The sequence below is a fragment of the Lethenteron reissneri genome, chromosome 52 (assembly GCF_015708825.2).
Source record: "Lethenteron reissneri isolate LAM-NWPU_2019-01 chromosome 52, ASM1570882v1, whole genome shotgun sequence".
In the NCBI taxonomy this organism is placed as follows: domain Eukaryota; kingdom Metazoa; phylum Chordata; class Hyperoartia; order Petromyzontiformes; family Petromyzontidae; genus Lethenteron; species Lethenteron reissneri.
Window position 1 is genome coordinate 9,763,565 of NC_083830.1, and position 18,983 is coordinate 9,782,547.

The 18,983-nt window shown below is 49.8% G+C and overlaps 3 protein-coding genes across 5 annotated transcripts in view; 2 read left to right on the plus strand and 1 right to left on the minus strand.

Moving 5' to 3' along the window:
• The first annotated feature begins 340 nt into the window (after nt 1-340).
• LOC133355846 (homocysteine-responsive endoplasmic reticulum-resident ubiquitin-like domain member 1 protein) lies at nt 341-10,085 on the plus strand. 2 transcript variants are annotated; one of them, XR_009756794.1, is made up of 3 exons: nt 341-531; nt 1,139-4,414; nt 4,532-10,085. XR_009756794.1 is itself a non-coding variant. In XM_061573253.1 (2 exons), exons 1-2 carry the CDS (start codon nt 383-385, stop codon nt 1,491-1,493), a joined length of 504 nt encoding a protein of 167 aa, XP_061429237.1. In that variant the 5' UTR covers nt 341-382; the 3' UTR covers nt 1,494-10,085. The 2 variants fall into 2 exon arrangements, 1 of the variants encoding a protein (XP_061429237.1); XM_061573253.1 differs by having other exon boundaries at nt 1,139-10,085.
• A 788-nt stretch (nt 10,086-10,873) lies between these two features.
• On the minus strand, nt 10,874-15,171 carry LOC133355848 (cilia- and flagella-associated protein 90-like). Its single transcript, XM_061573255.1, has 3 exons — nt 14,881-15,171; nt 11,916-12,032; nt 10,874-11,500 (listed from the first exon to the last, which is right to left on the minus strand). The coding sequence occupies exons 1-3, from the start codon at nt 14,995-14,997 to the stop codon at nt 11,333-11,335; spliced, it is 402 nt and encodes a 133-aa protein (XP_061429239.1). The 5' UTR covers nt 14,998-15,171; the 3' UTR covers nt 10,874-11,332.
• A 3,646-nt stretch (nt 15,172-18,817) lies between these two features.
• Nucleotides 18,818-18,983, plus strand: part of RSPRY1 (ring finger and SPRY domain containing 1) — a 56,679-nt gene continuing 56,513 nt past the window's right edge. The window contains exon 1 of one of the 2 annotated variants that reach the window (XM_061573180.1): nt 18,818-18,942. The gene's annotated coding sequence lies outside the window, so the exon portion shown is untranslated. The remainder of the gene's footprint in view (nt 18,943-18,983) is intronic. The other variant, XM_061573183.1, reaches the window with a different exon arrangement.

Below are 18,983 nucleotides of genomic sequence, written 5' to 3' on the forward strand. Positions count from 1 at the left end.
GGCCAATCGAAATGCGGTGGGCGGAGCCATGCTGGGAGGCATCGTCCAGGTGGGCGGAGTCGACGTCGGCCGGCCGGCCAATGGCAACGTGGCGGCTCGAGAGGGCGCCCAGGCGGCGGCCAATGAGAACGACGCGGCGGGGCGACCGGCCGAAGTGGGCGGGGCCGACGTGGGAGGAGCCAATCGGATCGCCGCTGCGGAGGGGGCGCCGGTCGGCGGTGCCAACGCGCGCGGGGCATTGGTCGCGGGCGCCAACGTGGTGGGGGGGGCCAACGTGGTGGGGGGGGGCATTATTGGAGGGGCCATGGGGGGCGGGGCCATGGGGGGTGGAGGAGGAGGGGGAGGAGGGGCGGTGCTCGGGGGAGCTCTGGTGGGAGGAGCCATGGGCGAAGACGATGGAATGGGCCGTGCCGATTGGCTGGACTGGCTGCACTCGCTGGCGTGCGGAGCGGCGCTCTTCGCGATCCTCTACCAGTACTCGTCGCTGGGCCGCATGCTCGTCGTCATGGTCACCGTGCTGCTGCTCTACCTGTGAGTGGTCACGTGACCTGCTCGCGTGGTCTGCCCTCCTCGGCGGATTTTTGTGAGGTCCTTTGAACTTTCACGGTTCTGCAGGTGTTTGCGATTCTATGAAATGCCGCTATTCGGCATCTCCATTCTGATTCGTCGGTGGAAATTTGAGTGAACGATTCAGATTGTACGTAATTATTTTTGTCCCCATTGTACCATCTCATTTCTACTTAAATCCGTAACGAGAAAAACACCCACAATAACATGAAAAAAATAGTGTAGGGCGGAAGATGGTGCAATTCTTCTGGAAATGCCGATGGATTTCTGCAAAACGCACCAAGGCCGAGTGCTTTTCACCCACGTTTGCGTGTTGCTTTGCAACTCGTTTACACTGCATACATCCTGTCTGTTCGTACCACGCCATCTCGTTCGTGCTGTCCGCAGGCACATACAGTTAAATAAGCAAAAAAGTGAAAATATATCGGGATAAAACATTTCCCTTGGTTGTCCTTACCTCCGATTTAGCACAGTTGGCTACGTATGGTGCTAAAGAAGTTCAACATACAGTAAATATATATTGCTAAATGTATCGCAATTTTTAAAATGTCCCGTTTTTCACGATTTGCAGGCACCATGCTGCCATCTTCCCCTTCCGCCGCGCCGCCCCGGCCAACGTCCCCGCAAACCCAAGACACCAAATCGCCGCCGGCGCCGCTGACAATCGGAACGACGTCGTCGCTCGGCCGGCTCCCGCCGGCGCCGCCGCTGACGACGCCGCCGGCGGCCCTGCGGACAGAGCCAGAGAGACCCCCGCGGCTGTCGACGGCGGCGGGGACGCAGCGCTGCCGCCACCGCCGCCACCGCCGCCACCGGCGGGCGCACACGGCTGGACCCGCGCCATCTCCGTCTCTGTTTGCTCCTTCTTCTTCTCGTTTTTCGCGTCGCTGCTGCCCGAGGGCCCACAGCAGGATGGTCGGAACTGAACACCACCACCTCCTCCACGCCCTCCTCCAGCTCCTCTTGTTGCTGCTGCAGTAGCAAGTTGGGGGGGGTTGTTGCTGTGTTTTTGCGCGCTCACTTTTGAAGAGAAGAGCGGCCGCGCAATAACTTAAAATCATTTTTCCGCCCCCGATTTCTTTGTCGAACGTCGGCTTGTTTTCGTGGTTATCTCAAAATCGGACGGAAAATACCGAAAGGCCTGCGCGGGGGTAAGATGATCGCAGGATGGCCCAGTGTGTCACGCGTCCAGGTAACAGTTAAGATCGCACAAAATGCGACACGTTTTGCGAAAATACGCAAGTGACTTAACGATGCAATAATAGACGAGGACGTTTTTGTTGGCAAAAGTTGTTTTTGTTATTTATTTTCGGCGAACGCCCATGCAAATGTAATATCACCGGGGGTTATATTTAAAGGAAGACGCAACCCAGCAATGAACTGGGAAGCTACTAATGGTCATTATCGAAGCGATATTGATCCAGTGAAGTTTGACCGAGCATGTGGTTTTTTTGTTGTTGTAAAAATAGAACAAATTTGTAACACCCATACTTCCAGCGCCCCCCAGCTTCAGAAATACGCGTTGCCATTCTGGAGCTGACGGTTGGTCGTCGTTAACGCGATCCATTTTTTTTGTTATTTCGTCACCTTCGATTAACACGGTTGGCCACGTACGGTGCGAAAGAAGTTCAACATACGTACATCATTCGACCCGTGATGGCCGGTCTGCTACAAATGGCCTACGACGTGCATTGCTGTAAAAAGAAAAACGGCGAAGAATTTGCCGTTACGTCTTCCTTTATATTGTCGCCCAAGCTAGAACCATGGCTTTCATCCAATCGCGAGACAGAGAGATGTTTTCCAGCAGCGCCCACCCTGTTGGAGCCACACAACCACGGAGTGCGTCAAGTCACGATATTTTGCCGCGGCTCAATTCCGCGCTCTGCATCTTTTTTTGGCCGCCGGTCGTAGATTGCTGGTCGCTGACACGCGTCTGGGAAGCCACATCCATAGTAGCGAGGAGGCATCCTGGACATGGTGTGCTCAAAGTTGATATATTTTCAAGAACTCGGTCCCGGGTCGGCTCCGGCCATAATTACAGGCCCCAGGTTGTGCGCCGCCAAAGGTGGGTGCGGGACGGCGAGAGCGAAATGCACCGAACGGGCCCCCGTGCCGAGGCTGTGCGGACGTAGAAACGCGGCTGATGGAAATCCAGAGATGACATATCTTCCTTCGCGATGTCGGAATTATCGTCGTCGGCCGTGCCCTTTCACTCGCGAGCCGATGACGCACAACAAGACGCAGCTACGGGGCTTCGGCTCGGTCGGCGCGCGTCGTACGAAACTTGCTTTTGTGCGTCTTCCGTGTTGCGTACCCCAGGATTGCCAGGCTCGCGAACGCGAGTCGCTGTGGGCCGCCGCTGCACTGCGCTGCGAGCGCCGGTTTCCGCGCTCGCCAACGTGGCCCTCGCGACGCGCCGGGGTTTCCCCATTCGCTCGGTCGCGCGAATAACTGCCGCCATTGATACGAAGAGGAGAAAAAGATTCGTAGAATCGATGAGATCGATGATAAAATAACGGTTTAGGTTGCTCCTTCTGCGACCGGAGCTTTGGGCGCGCGAGTTGGCTTACGCTGCGCTCCTTTAACCCGGCACTTTGTAAGCGAGGGTTGGTGGCTTGCACACAGACACACTCGCACACAGTCGTGAAACTCCCTAACCGTGGGCATTGAGGTCGCCACCTTCCGGCTTGTATGTACGTATGTTGAACTTCTTTCGCACAGTACGTAGCCAACTGCGCTAATCGGAGGTGCGGGGGGAAGAACAACAAACTAAATGCAAAATGAAGCGGTTCTAAAAAAATTAGTTTTCAATCTTGCTGTACTGCCATCATACCCTGGCTTTTGTAGCACTACAGCAAGTGGGTTGATTTCCATCTATACGTGGATTGAGTGTCACCACCCTCACACGCGCGGCTTTTTCGCCGCGTGTTCCGGTTTCCTCCCACGTGTATGAACTCTCGTTGATGCAGTTGGCCAAAACATCCCGATTTTATGAGACCCCAGAGCTTGGGGAAATTGTGGACGCCCGTTTTGGCTGCCTTCTGGATCATTCTTGACCATTCCTGTCGTCTTTCTGAGAGCGAACTACGACTGAGCGCATTACAAATTATATTATTGTCACCAGGCGCAGGCGAATTAAAAAAAATAACACGTTCTTGGAAATATTTGAACGGTTGTAAAGAAAGTGTTTTCCCGACGTTTGGAGTGATGACGATGATGACGATGTTGTTGTTCCACTGGCCTTCGATATTTCCTGAAGAAAGTCGATTGGCTGACACAAGGGGATATTTATTTCCGAAAATTGACGGGATGAAAACGAGGTACCCCGAGAAATGTCATGGTTTTTTTGAGGCTCTCCAATATCCAAAGCCCCGCCCCAAGGTAAATATCTGCAGAAATTCGGCCACGAAAAAGTCAGATTGAAATTAATCCCTGATTTTAAAAACACAAAAAACGGGTGTTATTTTCAGCTAACCACTTAATAATAATAATTGACATGTATTTGTAAGGCGCCTTCCACTAATGTCTCAGGGCGCCTTTGTTCACGAGATAAAATAGACCACTTTTTCAAAATGACCAGGATATATATATGTATTATATACACATCTCTGCGTGCACGTGATTTGTTTTCGGCAAATTGTATAAACTTACAATGCAGGGAATGATTGGGATATGGGTGCCACGGTGGCTAGGAGATGTTAACTATTTCGCCTGGTATACAGGAGGTCGTCGTGGGTTCAATCCCGACCCTGACGCCTGCTGCTGTATATTTGGAGTTTGCGTGTCTCATCATCATCATCACTGTGGCTAGGAGTTGTTAACTACTTCGCCTGGTATACAGGAGGTCGTCGTGGGTTCAATCCCGACCCTGACGCCTGCTGCTGTATATTTGGAGTTTACGTGTCTCTCTCATCATCATCACTGTGGCTAGCAGATGTTAACTACTTCGCCTGGTATACAGGAGGTCGTGGGTTCAATCCCGACCCTGACGCCCGCTGCTGCTGTATATTTGGAGTTTCCGTATTCCCCCTGTGGATTTTTCTCCGGGCCCTCTGGGTTTTCCCTCCATATTTGGAGTCGACGTGCGTTTACAGAGAGTATTTGGCTGCGAAAAAAGTCCACATGATAGGGCCACTCCGTTGAGCTATATCATTTGTGATTGCCAGGTCGCCTCTGAAAAAATAGCTACATAGCTAGGTGGGCTTTACCTGGTTAAAAAGAGAGATATATATATAGTTGAATAATTTCTTTTAATTTAGTTTAACTTTGTTTTCCGAAGAATAATTTCTCCTCCTTGGAATTTATCATGGCCTAGATCCCTCAGATCCGAACCTCAGGGCCACCCTGAGGGTGTGGGGGGGTAAATGGCCTTCGCACAAAAGACGGCCACACAATAGACCTCCAGGAGCCTCTGGGTGGCCGTGCCTCGTTTTAAATATAAATGGAAAAAATATATAAATGGAAAAATATATACATAAATTACAATTTCTAGCTGCTCCGATGAGCTGAGATGGGAGGTCGGGAGGGTGGACGCACTCGTCCTTTCTGGCAGAACTAAGCCACTGACGGACATTCCACATTGCTCTGGCAGCTGCCAGTCCATCCACAGCATGCCTCCCGTTGACTTGCCACAGAGCGACGGGGTCTGCTCAAATGCAAAACCTCGTGGATAGCTCTGCGTGAAGTCCGCGGTGGTGTTTTGTGTTCGAGTAATCATACTGGGCCTTGCCATAGGTGTGTGGAATGCATACATAACTCGAGCGAATTGATGTCTCGGGTCGGGAGGTGAGGTGAGGTACGGACGGTTTACTAAGTTTACAGGCACTTGCCCTTAACGTTGTGTTCTCTACATAAACAGTATATATACACGCCCTCATCCCTGTAAAAATATCAACGTGTTATGTTACAGCACTCCCGTAGCAATTATAATTTGTTAAAATCTGGCTTTAAGCTCCTACTTACAGTATACTTTGTAATTTTTGTAACCATTATATTTCCTTTTAATGTTCTGATTTAAGTTCAAATCCTGCTGCTATTGGCATCGTTTTCAGATTGAGACTTTTTAGTTTTGTTATTTGGAGTTCTAAGCATGGCGGCAGGGCATCGTCACCCTTGCGTCAAAGGAAGTTGATGTACCAGAACTACTTCCAAGGCCCTGCACCATGCCTCTTGTCCTTACGTTCCTCTCGAAAATAGTGTTTGATACATGCCAATCAAATGTACAGTATATATTTTTAAATTCAGCCAAAGCTTAATTATAGTTTTTTCGTGTGTGTGTGTGGGGGGGGGGAGCGGTAGTGTAGCGGTAAGCGCGCTGCGCTACGAATCTAACGACCCAAGTTCTATTCCCGCTCACGGCCACCACCAGTGACGGGTGTCTGAACCGATCCTGGGCCTCCCCTAGGTCGACTCAGCCTTAAATGAGTACCTGGTGTGGTGTGTAAACATCGCCATTGTGGAGACAAAGGCCGGGCGTGGTGCTGGCCACCCACCCCCTCGTGCGCCGTGCCGGCCTTCATAGGTGCTCGCGAACAGCACTTGCCCCTACAGTCTGTCACAGGATACACGGGGGAATCTCTGTCTTTCTCCCAGAAGGATCTGTGACCGGCTCCAATGGGTTGTGTACAGACATTGCATGATGTGGAGGAGGAACACATTGTGGGGGGGGGGGGGGATAGGAGATGGCGTATTTTTGAAAGGAGGCGGCTGAAAATGCTCTTACACTTGGTCTTTGTTTGTGTGCGGTCATTGATTTGGCTGAGAACAATTCACTCATTGCGCTTGAGAAACCCGGTATGATCACGGGCGGCTAAGTTTCATGTTGATTTTGTTGAACTGGGTGAGAGCGCTCGGTAGACCAGGATAGTCTCATCTACAACATTTTGACCTGGGCCACCAAAAATGGCAAAAACAAATTAAACGAACTGTGGCAATGAAAACGAAGGGGAAAAAAACTTACCTGCGTCTCCATGAGGAATCTAAAATTAGCACGCAAAGTTAAATCGGCTCCGGAGACGTTATAACAGATATAGGGTGGCTTTTGTACTAATGTGTAAACCGTCAAGGATGGACGATTCTAAATGCAACTTATACAGAATGAGCAGTTTCGATTCGAATCCAGGATCTCGGCAGCTCTGTGTCTCTTGACGGTGTTATCCCTCTGACTATGCCTGGTGTCTACCGTGGGGATATTTGTCGTTTTCTGTGAATACGATTTACTGCAGAGAGCAGCAGCCTGGACCTGCACCACCACGATGCTTATCAGACGTTGTTTTAGACCGATGGAGGGTGAAGGTGCAGCCTTGAAATTGCTTGCTCAAGCCACTCCTGGCCAAAGGGCCTCGACTTTAAGGTATTTGTGGCGCCACGGTGGCTAGGAGATGATGACTCCCTCGCCTGGTATGCAGGAGGTCGTGGGTTCGATCCCGACCCTGACGTATGTTGTATAATTGGAGTTTGCGTGTGTGTCTCTCCCTGCAGTTGCGGCTGCTATAAATTTCCACGTGATAAGCCACTTCGTTGAGATATCATTTGCGATCGCGTCTGAAAAAGAGCTATACAGCTCGGTGGGCTTTACCTGGTCAAATAAAATAAAAAAGTTTAGTGTTAATAGTTTATTTGGCCTACTCTCCAACACTGGCCGGTCATCGTCATACTTAACCCCACTGCACGTGACCGGCCTGCCGATCGACCGACCGACTGTGATTCCAGTTATTGTTTTCATTTCTTCTTGAGAAGTTGAAGCAACAACAATATTTTTTCGGGGGGGGGGGGGGGATTTTTTTGTGGTTTTATTTGTTGTCGTTGATTATTGTTGTTGTTGCACTTTTGCTTTGACTTTCTCCTTCTGATGAGCAAGTAGAGTTTCTGGTCTCGGTTGGGTTGAAGGGGCAACGGGGGAGGCTCCCAGAATGCGTTTTGCCCCATTTTTTTTGGCACGATTTAAATGTTTCAATTTAAGTACGAAAATGGCAACGATGCTCATTTATGTCATGCGGCGGCTCGCGCGGAAAGGTCAGGGAAGCGCCGTGCGATGCGTGTGAAAATATGAACACACGCACAACAGGGATCAACCAAGGCAAACAAGATACTACAAAATATATAAACAATTATAGTAAAGAAATACAATTGTGGGAAACAAATGAGGATAATGTTGAGCTGCGTACAGCTGATGTGTACAATAATCATAATAAAACTCACGCCCCGTGAAAAAGCCTCAAAAACAAATTGGCTAAACGACAGTTGTGAAGGGAATGTTATCTTCTAGTGAGAATATAGCCACAGTGCAAGCCTCGCCAACTCGGATATTGTATTTGGGAACGGGCGGAGGGGGGGGAAACTGAGGTGAAAATACAAAATAAAGTATCGCCGCTCGGTTTTCGATGTCCGCGCGTGTCAAGACGGCGCGGGTCTCACCTCGCAAGCTCCGCGCAACTGCGGACAGCCACGCGTCAAATTCCTAAAATAATAATACCATACTATGATAAACAGGTTTTTTGGGGTTTTTCAGAAGCGACCTGGTCACAATTGATAGCTCAAATAAGTGGCTTACCGCGTGGAAATTTACAGCAGCCAAAGACTCTAAACGCAGGTTTCTAAAATGTGGAGAGAGAGAGACACGCACACTTCAAATATACAGCAGGCGTCGGGGTCGGAATCGAACCCACGATCTCTGGGTTGTAAACAAGAGATGAGCACCACCTCCCAATGCTCATTTTGAGCAGGAAATAATTAAGAAGTGGAATTTACACGGCCAAAGCCATAGTTGGTCACCCTCCTGCGGAGAACACAACGACCACTGGGCTACAGTTATAAAGTGAACATTTCAGTGGATTCTAATATTCCATTAATCTATTAACCTTGCTGCCCAATGAGCAGATCACCCAGAGAGTGCAGCACCCTTTCTTGTTAGAGCTCAGAAGCTCAGCAGGTTTTGACCCTGGATATAGTTCATGAGCCCAGACCAGAGATATTCACCTGTCGGAACTGCCTGAGGTGACGCCACTTTAGCGGTTTCAATTTGCTTCACGTGGCCAATAACATTGAATTGTGTGATACCCATTTGATATCAGACGGGTAATCGAGTAACTCGCTGCAGTGGCGAGATGTCAACTACCTCGCCTGGTACACAGGAGGTCGGGTTTCTATCCTGACCCTGATGTGGATTTTTGTCGGGGGGCTTCCGGTTTTTTTTCCGCTCCACGTAGAATCAACATCATTTGGCTACTGCTATAACATCTCCACGTGATGATGATGATGACGATACGTCGCTTCGGTGGTCTAGCATTTGTGATAGCCAGGTCGCTTCTGAAAAAAAGCTGTATAGCAGCTCGGTGAGCCTTACCTGGTAAATTTTTGTTATATAGTTTAAATATTACAGGCAGTTCAACTGCACTGGGGCACACAGGCCAGAGGGGGTGGCAGGTGGGGGGGGGGGGCACTGGGTTATGATGAGGGGAGTCATAAATGATGCATTGCCTCGCACCAGGACCCACCAGCGCCACAAACCCTGTAGCCACGCATAGAAAAAAAACGCGTGTTAAGATTTAAAAAAGGGGTGAAAACACTTGTGGTTTAGAACAAACGTTTCCAGCTGGTTGCTGTTATTCAAGAAACAAAACGTGATTATTACGGTAGTGCAATGCCAAATTGTTTAAGAGTATATTTTGAAATGCATAATTTGCACACTGCTTGGCATTAATAAACAGATTTACGACAAACGTCTTGTGTCGTTTCATCGATGACTTTTGAGGGAGCCGCCGTACGGCTGTCGGAACGATAAAAAATCTCTCGGTGTGTTTTGAAAACATTTTTAGCGAGACCACACCGTGCATTCTACACGGATTTAAGAATTATTCGTTTTAATTTCTCGGTGGGTCGACTGCAAACTTAATTTAGTATTCGTAATTTACTTTTGGGTTAGACCGTGTAGGTACAATACCAATTTTCAACGACGCTACTATATACCCTCCACAACCCAAACCCAATCAAATCAAGTTGTCACCTGGACAAATATTCCTATCGATTTGGTTTTTCATTTTAATTACGGATCCTCGTGATCTCCGATTATCACGGTTGGCTACGTACGGTGGGAAAGACGTTCAACCGACTTGCGTACAGATGTAGGGGTTGTTACGGGGAGAAAGGCGGACAGAAACACAAGGGTGTCTGCACCCACACACGGGTGTCTACATCCACGTCCGCATCGGTTAACCCTGGGGGGCCATGGGTGGTGCTGTGATCCCCCACAGCCCCACCCCTCGGAGAGGATTCCTATAAAAGGCGGGGAGCCAGAGGGCTCGAGGCCAGTGCTTGAAGCTTTACCAGTGAAGATGGAAGACCGGCAGGATAGGCCCTGGGACTCCCCTGGCTCGCTGTCCTTGTCAGGGCCGAGCAGGGCAAGCCAGTGGCGCGGCCCCAAGAGCTCCAGGACCGCTGCTCTTGTAAGAGCACGGCCTGGTTAGCTGGGTGCTGGGATCCGTGCTTGACCAGGGGCGGATCAGATAGCCTCCCATAGCACTCGTAGTGGAGGACTGGGAATAGGACAGTCAGGGAATAGTGCTAGGGGTGTTTCCCGTTTAGTATGGGTGAAGGGGCCGTTACCCCTTCAAGTGTTGTTACCGCCTTTTGGTTAAATAAACGAGTGTGCCTCAACTACGGCGTCTGTCTCGCTGAGAACCCACTACACATACATCACAGCGGTCGTTTAAAGTGCAATATTAGCGAATACCGTGATGGAGGCAGTACTAACACCTTGTCTACGACGGAACTAGATGGGCCATACTAAAAGTTTTTTTTTGGGTTACATCACGTGAATATAAATGTGTCGTTAAACCAACCACCACCACCACCCGACACGGCCGATTTAGTAAGGTTTGTCACGTAGACAAAACGTGCCAATTAGTTACAACTTCAGCACACCGGTCTAAACCCACATTTCAATATTGATGCTGGTTGTAATCACCAGAGTCGTTAACTCATTGTAAATGGTGTGGGTTTACTCTCCAACTCACAACCGGTGTGTTGAAAGGGTTAACGAATTGGCACGTTTTGCTTACGCGACAAACCTTACTAATTGGCTGTGTCGGGTGGTGGCGGGTTTAACGACATATCTACGCGATCTAACCCAACAAAAATCTTTGGTATGGATAATGTTGGTTGCGAAAGCCTACTACGACTACTACTACGTGTTAAAACAACTAGATGGGGCACTTCACTGGTTATGGCCCTTGGGAATCGGTGGCCTCGTTGGAGGCTGAGAGGAGAGGCAAGACTTAAGAGATATCCTGTAAATGAGAGACAATCGCAAGGTTAAGACGTTTTATTGCATCACACATTGCATACGAGGGGGGTGGGGTGGTGTGGGGGAGTAATCCAAATCTAAATCTTTGTTTATCCCGGACAAATCTGATGAGCTCTGAAGCTCTTTTCCACAGATGTGCAGGCAAGGTAGTTAACATCTCCTAGCCACCGCGGCACCCGTGTGTACTTTGTAACGTTAAAACTCCTGCACGTGCACAGGACGAACGCACATGCACCCTTCTTCTTTGCGTGAACGGAATTGAAGTCACCCGAGGTGTGTCGCAATCAAGCGTTGTGCATCATCAGGTACGAAGGTCATTGGAAGGAATCGAATAAACAAAGAAGGGGGCAGGTGGGGGGCTGCCCCCCCCCCCTCCCAAAACTATCACAGCCCTGGGCCTTTATGAATGAAGTGACAGCAGCGGTGGGAAGGTGATGGGAAGGCGGTGGGAGGGGGTGAGGTTCAGTTTTGGCAGGAGCCCGTGTGCTGGAGCGACGAGCCGTTGAGCCGGTAGAACTCGGCCCGCACGATGCCAACGCGGGCAAACTGCCGGTCGCTGGGGTCCACGAACACCCTCGGCTGCCGCCCGTACTCGGACGACGACAGCACGGGCACGTCTCGCGCCATCTCCTGCGCGACAAAGACAAAGGTGCCCCACCGTCGTGGCCCATAAAAAGTGTCTCTTCGCGAGCACCGACAAAGGCCGGCGCAGAGCACCAGGGGGCGACGTGGCCAGCAACCGCGCCCGGCCGCCCTTGTTTCCCAACGCGTCGGATCTTTACACGCTGCACCAGGTACTCGCTTAAGGCTGAGTCAACCTAGGGGAGGCCCAGTGTCGGCGGAGGTGGTAGTGCCAATGGTGGCAGTAGTGGCGGCGATGGCGGTGCTGATGTTGGTGGCGGCGGTGCTGGTGGAGGTGTTGATAGAGCTGATGGTTGTGGTCGTGGTGGTGATGGTGATGATGTTGGCTGTGGTAGTGGCAGTAGTGGTGGTGATGGAGAATGTAGTGATGAGGTGGTGAAGGAGGAGGTGGCGGAGGCCCCACCTCGGCGTGCACGTTGAGGCCCCGCGACTTGGAATGCTGGCGGTCATCCCGGTGGAGGTGTGCGTCGTAGCCGCTCGGCTGGTGGAACAGCACGTCGTACATGCACACGGCCGGCCTCTGCGGACAACCAGGAGCCACGCGGAGCAGTCACACCACAGCAGACGGTCACACCACGGTGGAGAGATGTTAACGACCTCGCCTGGTATACAGGGTGTCTTTGGTCCCATCCCGACACTGACGCCTGTATATTTGGAGTTTGCGTGTCCCTCTTCCAGTGGCCGCGTGGATTTTTCTCCGAGTCCTCCGCTTTTTACCTCTACGCATTTAGAGTATTTGGCTGCTATAAATTTCCACGTGAAAAGCCACTTCGTCGATCTATAATTTGTGGCCAGGCCACTTCTGAAAAAGAGCCAAATAGCTCAGTGGGCCGTCCCTGGTAAAATAAAAGTTGTAGTTTTGGTTTAGTCACGTCCTCGGCATGTCCTTGCAAGAAAGGCACGTCCGTCATAGCAGTCACGCCACAGTTAAGTTCATAAGTCACGCGATCGTTTCATGTCGAGTTGGCTTTGTGTAGCGAGGTGCGAAATCGAGAGGCCAGGATGAGTCTCGGTTGCGAGAGTGAGCTGTGCGCGAAGATGTGGCACAGACCTGGGAAACTTTGGGTATTAGTCCGGCAGTCGGGAGCCGATGATTTGCTCTTTAGTAATTTGCTCTGTGATTTTCGAATTTGGCAAAATTTGGCGAAATTCGAAAATGGTAAAGTAAAAAAAAATCTAATTTGGTAAAATTCGAATTCGGCAAAATTCGTACCCTGACGTCGGCCCGCGATGGCACTACACTTGAGGATGACGTCAGGGGACCTTTAACGTCCACTGTAAAGCAAATGGCTACGCGGGGTTATCATCATGGTCGATACACACCGCAGTAGTATTCACCAGGACGGCCGTTAGATTCCAACCGTGAACCTCTCTGCAACAAGCGGCGTAGGCGCTACAGCTGGTCGCACACATCACACACAAAGCGCTCGCCACAAATGAACCGCAATGCCTCGCGCATCTCGTCAGGGAGCATAAACCATCACGCGAACTCCGCTCATCCTCTCAGCAGTGGCGGCTTTTGGCTCACCATCGGTCTGGAAACGCTCCTCCTTCCGATATTAGGAAGCCACTGGAGCAACAGAAACATCATCTGGATTGAAAACTCATTTCTTGAGAACCGCTTTTGTGAGTGTTTAAGTGTTCGTTGTCTCCCCTCCCGCACCTCCGATTAGCACAGTGGGCGACGTACGGTGCGAATGAAGTTCAACACACAAACATACACACAGCTGGGCCGTGTCACCGCTCAAGGTACCTCCATAGCGCAGAGTGACATCGTGGGAGACAACACAATGAGAGTTAAGGGGCCGTCCATAAATGACGTCACGCGATTTTGGCCGATTTTTTTACCCCCCCTCGTCACACGGGGTCACAAAAAGTCAGACCCACCTAAAATATGACGCCACAAAGCTCTGCCCCCCCCCCCAAAAAAAAAAACACATTTCCATTTTGAACATAAAACATGCTTCAAATCACTTTAAACTATTGTCATTGTAGTGCGTATTTAATGTGGCGATGCACTCTGATGTTGTAGGAGAAAACATTTATTAAAAAGGAGGCGTTGGAAAGCTGAAATGTAGCATAAAATTCACTTGAAAATATTCAACGTCTAACTAAAACTGCAGATGTTCAGAATATTATATTGAAATTCTCTTATAATTATAAAATATTAAAAGTAATTATAACTATGAAAAATACTTGAAACTTTGTAGTAGAACGAAGCAAAATGGAGAGTCCAATTATAACAATCACACATTCATTCCACAGAATGAAAAGCCCTGGTAGAATCATTGGAATCAAAATGTTTAATAGCAATCATTAAAAAAAATTACAAAATGTATGCTTCTCCATTCTCCCATGGAGAAGCATGCAATAAATAAAAGGTGACCTTAGTAAATTTAAAGAATCAAATAGTTAATGAAAATTAATCAAAATTTGTGTTATAATAGTTCTATTTATTTAATATTTATTTAAAGTTGCGCATTTTTGTGTGACGTCACATTTTTCAACCCCCCTCCCCCCCTCGTAACATATGTCTGACCCCCTCCCCCCCTCGATGTGTGACGTCATTTATGGAGGCCCCTAACCAACAGCCACGGTCAGGGCGCTCACCACACCATGGCAGCGGTGACAATTTCACAATTTTGTGATGATGACAGTAACTCTATTTTATTCTCGGTTATTGGAGTAAAAATACATTAATGTCACCCCTGAGCCGCTCAATCACTGCGCCACCGCTCCAGACCCCGAATATTGCTGCTAATTAACCAAAGTCAGAGAAAACTAAATATTGACTTAAAGCTTTCGTGACTGCATTAATTCATATTCTTTGGTTTTAGATAGGTTCAAAGGAAATAACAACGACGACGTTTCGATCACAACACAAGCGATGGCTTGTTGTGATCGAAACGGCGTTATTTCCTTTTAACCTATCTATCGATCACAACACAAGCTATGTTGTGATCGAAACGTCGTTTTTTTGCTATTTTTGTTATTTTCTTTGAACCTATCGACGGGACTTTACCAAAAGACCCAAAGAATACAAAGTCAGAGGCTTTAATTTCTCAGCAAATATTTCCCCGGTAACCTCCCCACCACCACCACCACCTACCCCATCACCAACCCCGGACAAACTCCCTGCCGAGATGAAATCCCTGACTCAACGTCACAGCAAAACTTCCCCGCGCCATCAATCATGAAGTGTCAGTTTCATTCCATGTATTCGGAGGTATAACCTAATAACCGCAACGAACAAAACCATGAACAAGAAACATCTTCAAGTGACTACACGCAACAGAAACACCCACCAACTCCACCATCATCGTGGGTGGGGACTTTCCACGTTCCCGTGCCGGGACCGAGCAGCTCACCTCCTTGGTGGTGTTGAAGTAGCTGCTGCTGCTGCTGTTGCCCGGGTCTTCAGTGTGCGTGGCCACGTTGCCCTGGGTGGTCGTCTGTGTCCGCGGAGCGTCCTTCGCTGCCTCCATTACAACAACAACAACCGCAACAACAACAGCAGCAGCAGCCACCACCAGCCACGATGCTAACCAGTTGTTGTTGTTGTGATCGTCGTCTTTGTTGTTGTTGTTGTTTGCGATGTGCCCGCGGTTGTAAATTCTCTGCTGCGCACGCGGTCGCCAAGGCAGTAGGCGGGGTTTGTTGTGCCGGAAGCGTTGCCTAGCGACCGCCACACAGCGCCCTGATTGGCTCGCTCCGAGTGACGCACGAGGCTGCTGATGAGTGGCTGCGTGTGGAAACCGGTTCGGAGTTTTGTTTGTGTTCAATGGTTCAAGCAAAGTCCGAGCTTGCTGAGGAGTCGATATGTGTGGAAACCGGTTCGGAGTTTTGTTTGTGTTCAATGGTTCAAGCAAAGTCCGAGCTTGCTGAGGAGTCGATATGTGTGGAAACCGGTTCGGAGTTTTGTTTGTGTTCAATGGTTCAAGCAAAGCCCGAGCCTGCTGATGAGCACTAAATGTGGAAACCGGTTCGGAGTTTTGTTTGTGTTCAATGGTTCAAGCAAAGCCCGAGCTTGCTGATGAGTCGTTGCGTGTGGAAACCGGTTCGGAGTTTTGTTTGTGTTCAATGGTTCACGCAAAGCCCGAGCCTACTGATGAGCACTAAATGTGGAAACCGGTTCGGAGTTTTGTTTGTGTTCAATGGTTCACGCAAAGACCGAGCTTGCTGATGAGTCACTGCGTGTGGAAACCGGTTCGGAGTTTTGTTTGTGTTCAATGCTTCACGCAAAGCCCGAGCTTGCTGATGAGTCACTGCGTGTGGAAACCGGTTCGGAGTTGTGTTTGTGTTCAATGGTTCAAGCAAAGCCCCACCATGCTGATGAGTCGATGTGTGTGGAAACCGGTTCGGAGTTTTGTTTGTGTTCAATGTTCAAGCAAAGCCCGAGCCTGCTGATGAGTCGTTGCGTGTGGAAACCGGTTCGGAGTTTTGTTTGTGTTCAATGGTTCAAGCAAAGCCCGAGCTTGCTGATGAGTCACTGCTTGTGGAAACCGGTTCGGAGTTTTGTTTGTGTTCAATGGTTCAAGCAAAGCCCCACCATGCTGATGAGTCGATGTGTGTGGAAACCGGTTCGGAGTTTTGTTTGTGTTCAATGGTTCAAGCAAAGCCCGAGCCTGCTGATGAGCACTAAATGTGGAAACCGGTTCGGAGTTTTGTTTGTGTTCAATGGTTCAAGCAAAGCCCCACCATGCTGATGAGTCACTGAGTGTGGAAACCGGTTCGGAGTTTTGTTTGTGTTCAATGGTTCAAGCAAAGCTCCACCATGCTGATGAGTCGATGTGTGTGGAAACCGGTTCGGAGTTTTGTTTGTGTTCAATGGTTCAAGCAAAGCCCCACCATGCTGATGAGTCACTGAGTGTGGAAACCGGTTCGGAGTTTTGTTTGTGTTCAATGGTTCAAGCAAAGCCCGAGCTTGCTGATGAGTCGCCCAATGTGGAAGCCGGTTCGGAGTTTTGTTTGTGTTCAATGGTTCAAGCAAAGCCCGAGGCTGCTGATGAGTCACTGCGTGTGGAAACCGGTTCGGAGTTTTGTTTGTGTTCAATGGTTCACGCAAAGCCCGAGCCTGTTGATGAGCACTAAATGTGGAAACCGGTTCGGAGTTTTGTTTGTGTTCAATGGTTCAAGCAAAGCCCGAGCCTGCTGATGAGCACTAAATGTGGAAACCGGTTCGGAGTTTTGTTTGTGTTCAATGGTTCAAGCAAAGCCCGAGCCTGTTGATGAGTCGCCCAATGTGGAAACCGGTTCGGAGTTTTGTTTGTGTTCAATGGTTCACGCAAAGCCCGAGCCTGTTGATGAGCACTAAATGTGGAAACCGGTTCGGAGTTTTGTTTGTGTTCAATGGTTCAAGCAAAGCCCGAGCCTGCTGATGAGCACTAAATGTGGAAACCGGTTCGGAGTTTTGTTTGTGTTCAATGGTTCAAGCAAAGCCCGAGCCTGTTGATGAGTCGCCCAATGTGGAAACCGGTTCGGAGTTTTGTTTGTGTTCAATGGTTCACGCAAAGCCCGAGCCTGTTGATGAGCACTAAATGTGGAAACCGGTTCGGAGTTTTGTTTGTGTTCAATGGTTCACGCAAAGCCCGAGCCTGTTGATGAGCACTAAATGTGGAAACCGGTTCGGAGTTTTGTTTGTGTTCAATGGTTCAAGCAAAGCCCGAGCCTGTTGATGAGTCGCCCAATGTGGAAACCGGTTCGGAGTTTTGTTTGTGTTCAATGGTTCACGCAAAGCCCGAGCCTGTTGATGAGCACTAAATGTGGAAACCGGTTCGGAGTTTTGTTTGTGTTCAATGGTTCAAGCAAAGCCCGAGGCTGCTGATGAGTCGCCCAATGTGGAAGCCGGTGTTGGAGATGTCTCACGGATGAGACTCAACACCCCGCCATAGAAAACGTGGAATTTCCACCACTGGTCCGGGGCTTGTGAAGCGATTCGCACTGCTGATCAACGCTCATTAGGGGCCGTCCATAAATGACGTCACGCACTTAGGGGGGGGGGGGCAGACATTTGTGACGATGTGTGACGAGGGGGGGGGGGTGAGAAATGTGACGTCACATCAAAATGCGCAACTTTAAATAAATGTAGACAACACGTTCTACTTAATTAAATAGACTTTTCAATAAATGTTTTCTCCTACAACTTCAGAGTGCAGCGCCACATTAAATACGCACTACAATGACAACAGTTTAAAGCGATTTGAAATGTAAATATGGTTTGTGACGTCATATTTGAGGGGGGGTCTGACTTTTTGTGACGCCGTGTGACGAGGGGGGGGGGGGGTCAAAAATCGTCCAAAATCGCGTGACGTCATTTATGGACGGCCCCTTAGACCTCTGTGACTTTAGCGAAAGAACCAAAGAGAACGAGGAAATCAACTTCAACAACAGTCCTGACTGCTTCTACCAATGATGGCAAGATTACATCACGTGCTCTGACGGTGGGCCATTTGTAGACGTAGTTTCCCCCATTGTAAGGCCACAGTGTCATTAACAAATGTATTGAGATGGTTTGTGCTTTACTGGCAACGCAGCAGAATCGCCAAATGAATTTGATAAATCGTCATAACGTATCATTAAAAAGATACAGCTATCGTGCTGTGACGGTTCCACCTGAAGACGGAAGCTTGTGTTGCCTCCGAAACGTCGTGATTTTTATTTTTATTCTACTTTTATTAATTTAAATTTTTTACCTACGTGACTTTACCGAAAAAACCTAAGAATAATTAAAAAGAATATTATTTCCATTCTACGTGACTTCACCGAAAGAACCAAGAAGATCAATCCCTGCAGTCACGAAAGCTTTAAATCGAAAATTAAAAAGAAGTCAAAGCCGGAACTTAATGCTTGCAGAACCTAACTTCTTAGGGTTGGGGGGGGGGAGTCGCATTGTTTCCAGCCGGATCTTTTTTTTCTTTTGGCTTGGGGTTGTCGCGACGGACTCGTGGTGGGAGGGAGGATGGGGGGAGGGGTGATGGGGGGAGGGGTAATGGGGGGAGGGGGGCGGGGGCAATGGGGGGAGGGGGGCGGGGGTAATGGGGGGAGGGGTAATGGGGGGAGGGGGGCGGGGGTAATGGGGGGAGGGGTAATAGGGAGAGGCGGGGCAAAGCGGGGAGGGGCGGCGAAAAGGGGGGAGGGGCGGAGTAAAAGGGGGGGGGGGGAGATGGGGGGGAAGGGGCGGTGACAGTAGACGGCGGGCCGGCAGTGACGTCACGCGGCGCGCGACACGGCAGCGGCGCGCGCCGGGGCCCGTGCGTCGTCGCGCCTTCTCCTCCTCGCTGCTGCCCCCCCGCCCGCCCCGCCCCCCGCCGTGACCCCTCGTGACCCCGCTCGTCACGATTCATCATCAAGACGGACCGCGTCGTTGTCGTCTTCATCGTCGTCGTCGTCGTCTTCAAATCATCGCCGTCGTCACCGCCTCTGCAGGCAACGTGAGTTCACCCACGGGCCCTCGAGCGAGCGCGCGTGCGAC

What these genes read in the sequence shown, in the direction of transcription:
- LOC133355848 (XM_061573255.1), bottom strand. Translation starts at nt 14,997, where the DNA reads ATGGAGGCAGCGAAGGACGCTCCGCGGACACAGACGACCACCCAGGGC. An exon ending in ACTTCAACACCACCAAGGAG is followed by an intron (nt 12,033 to 14,880) that starts GTGAGCTGCTCG and finishes GGTTGTCCGCAG; the next exon opens with AGGCCGGCCGTGTGCATGTA. An exon ending in GCCTCAACGTGCACGCCGAG is followed by an intron (nt 11,501 to 11,915) that starts GTGGGGCCTCCG and finishes TTTGTCGCGCAG; the next exon opens with GAGATGGCGCGAGACGTGCC.
- LOC133355846 (XM_061573253.1), top strand. Translation starts at nt 383, where the DNA reads ATGGGCGAAGACGATGGAATGGGCCGTGCCGATTGGCTGGACTGGCTG. An exon ending in ACCGTGCTGCTGCTCTACCT is followed by an intron (nt 532 to 1,138) that starts GTGAGTGGTCAC and finishes CACGATTTGCAG; the next exon opens with GCACCATGCTGCCATCTTCC.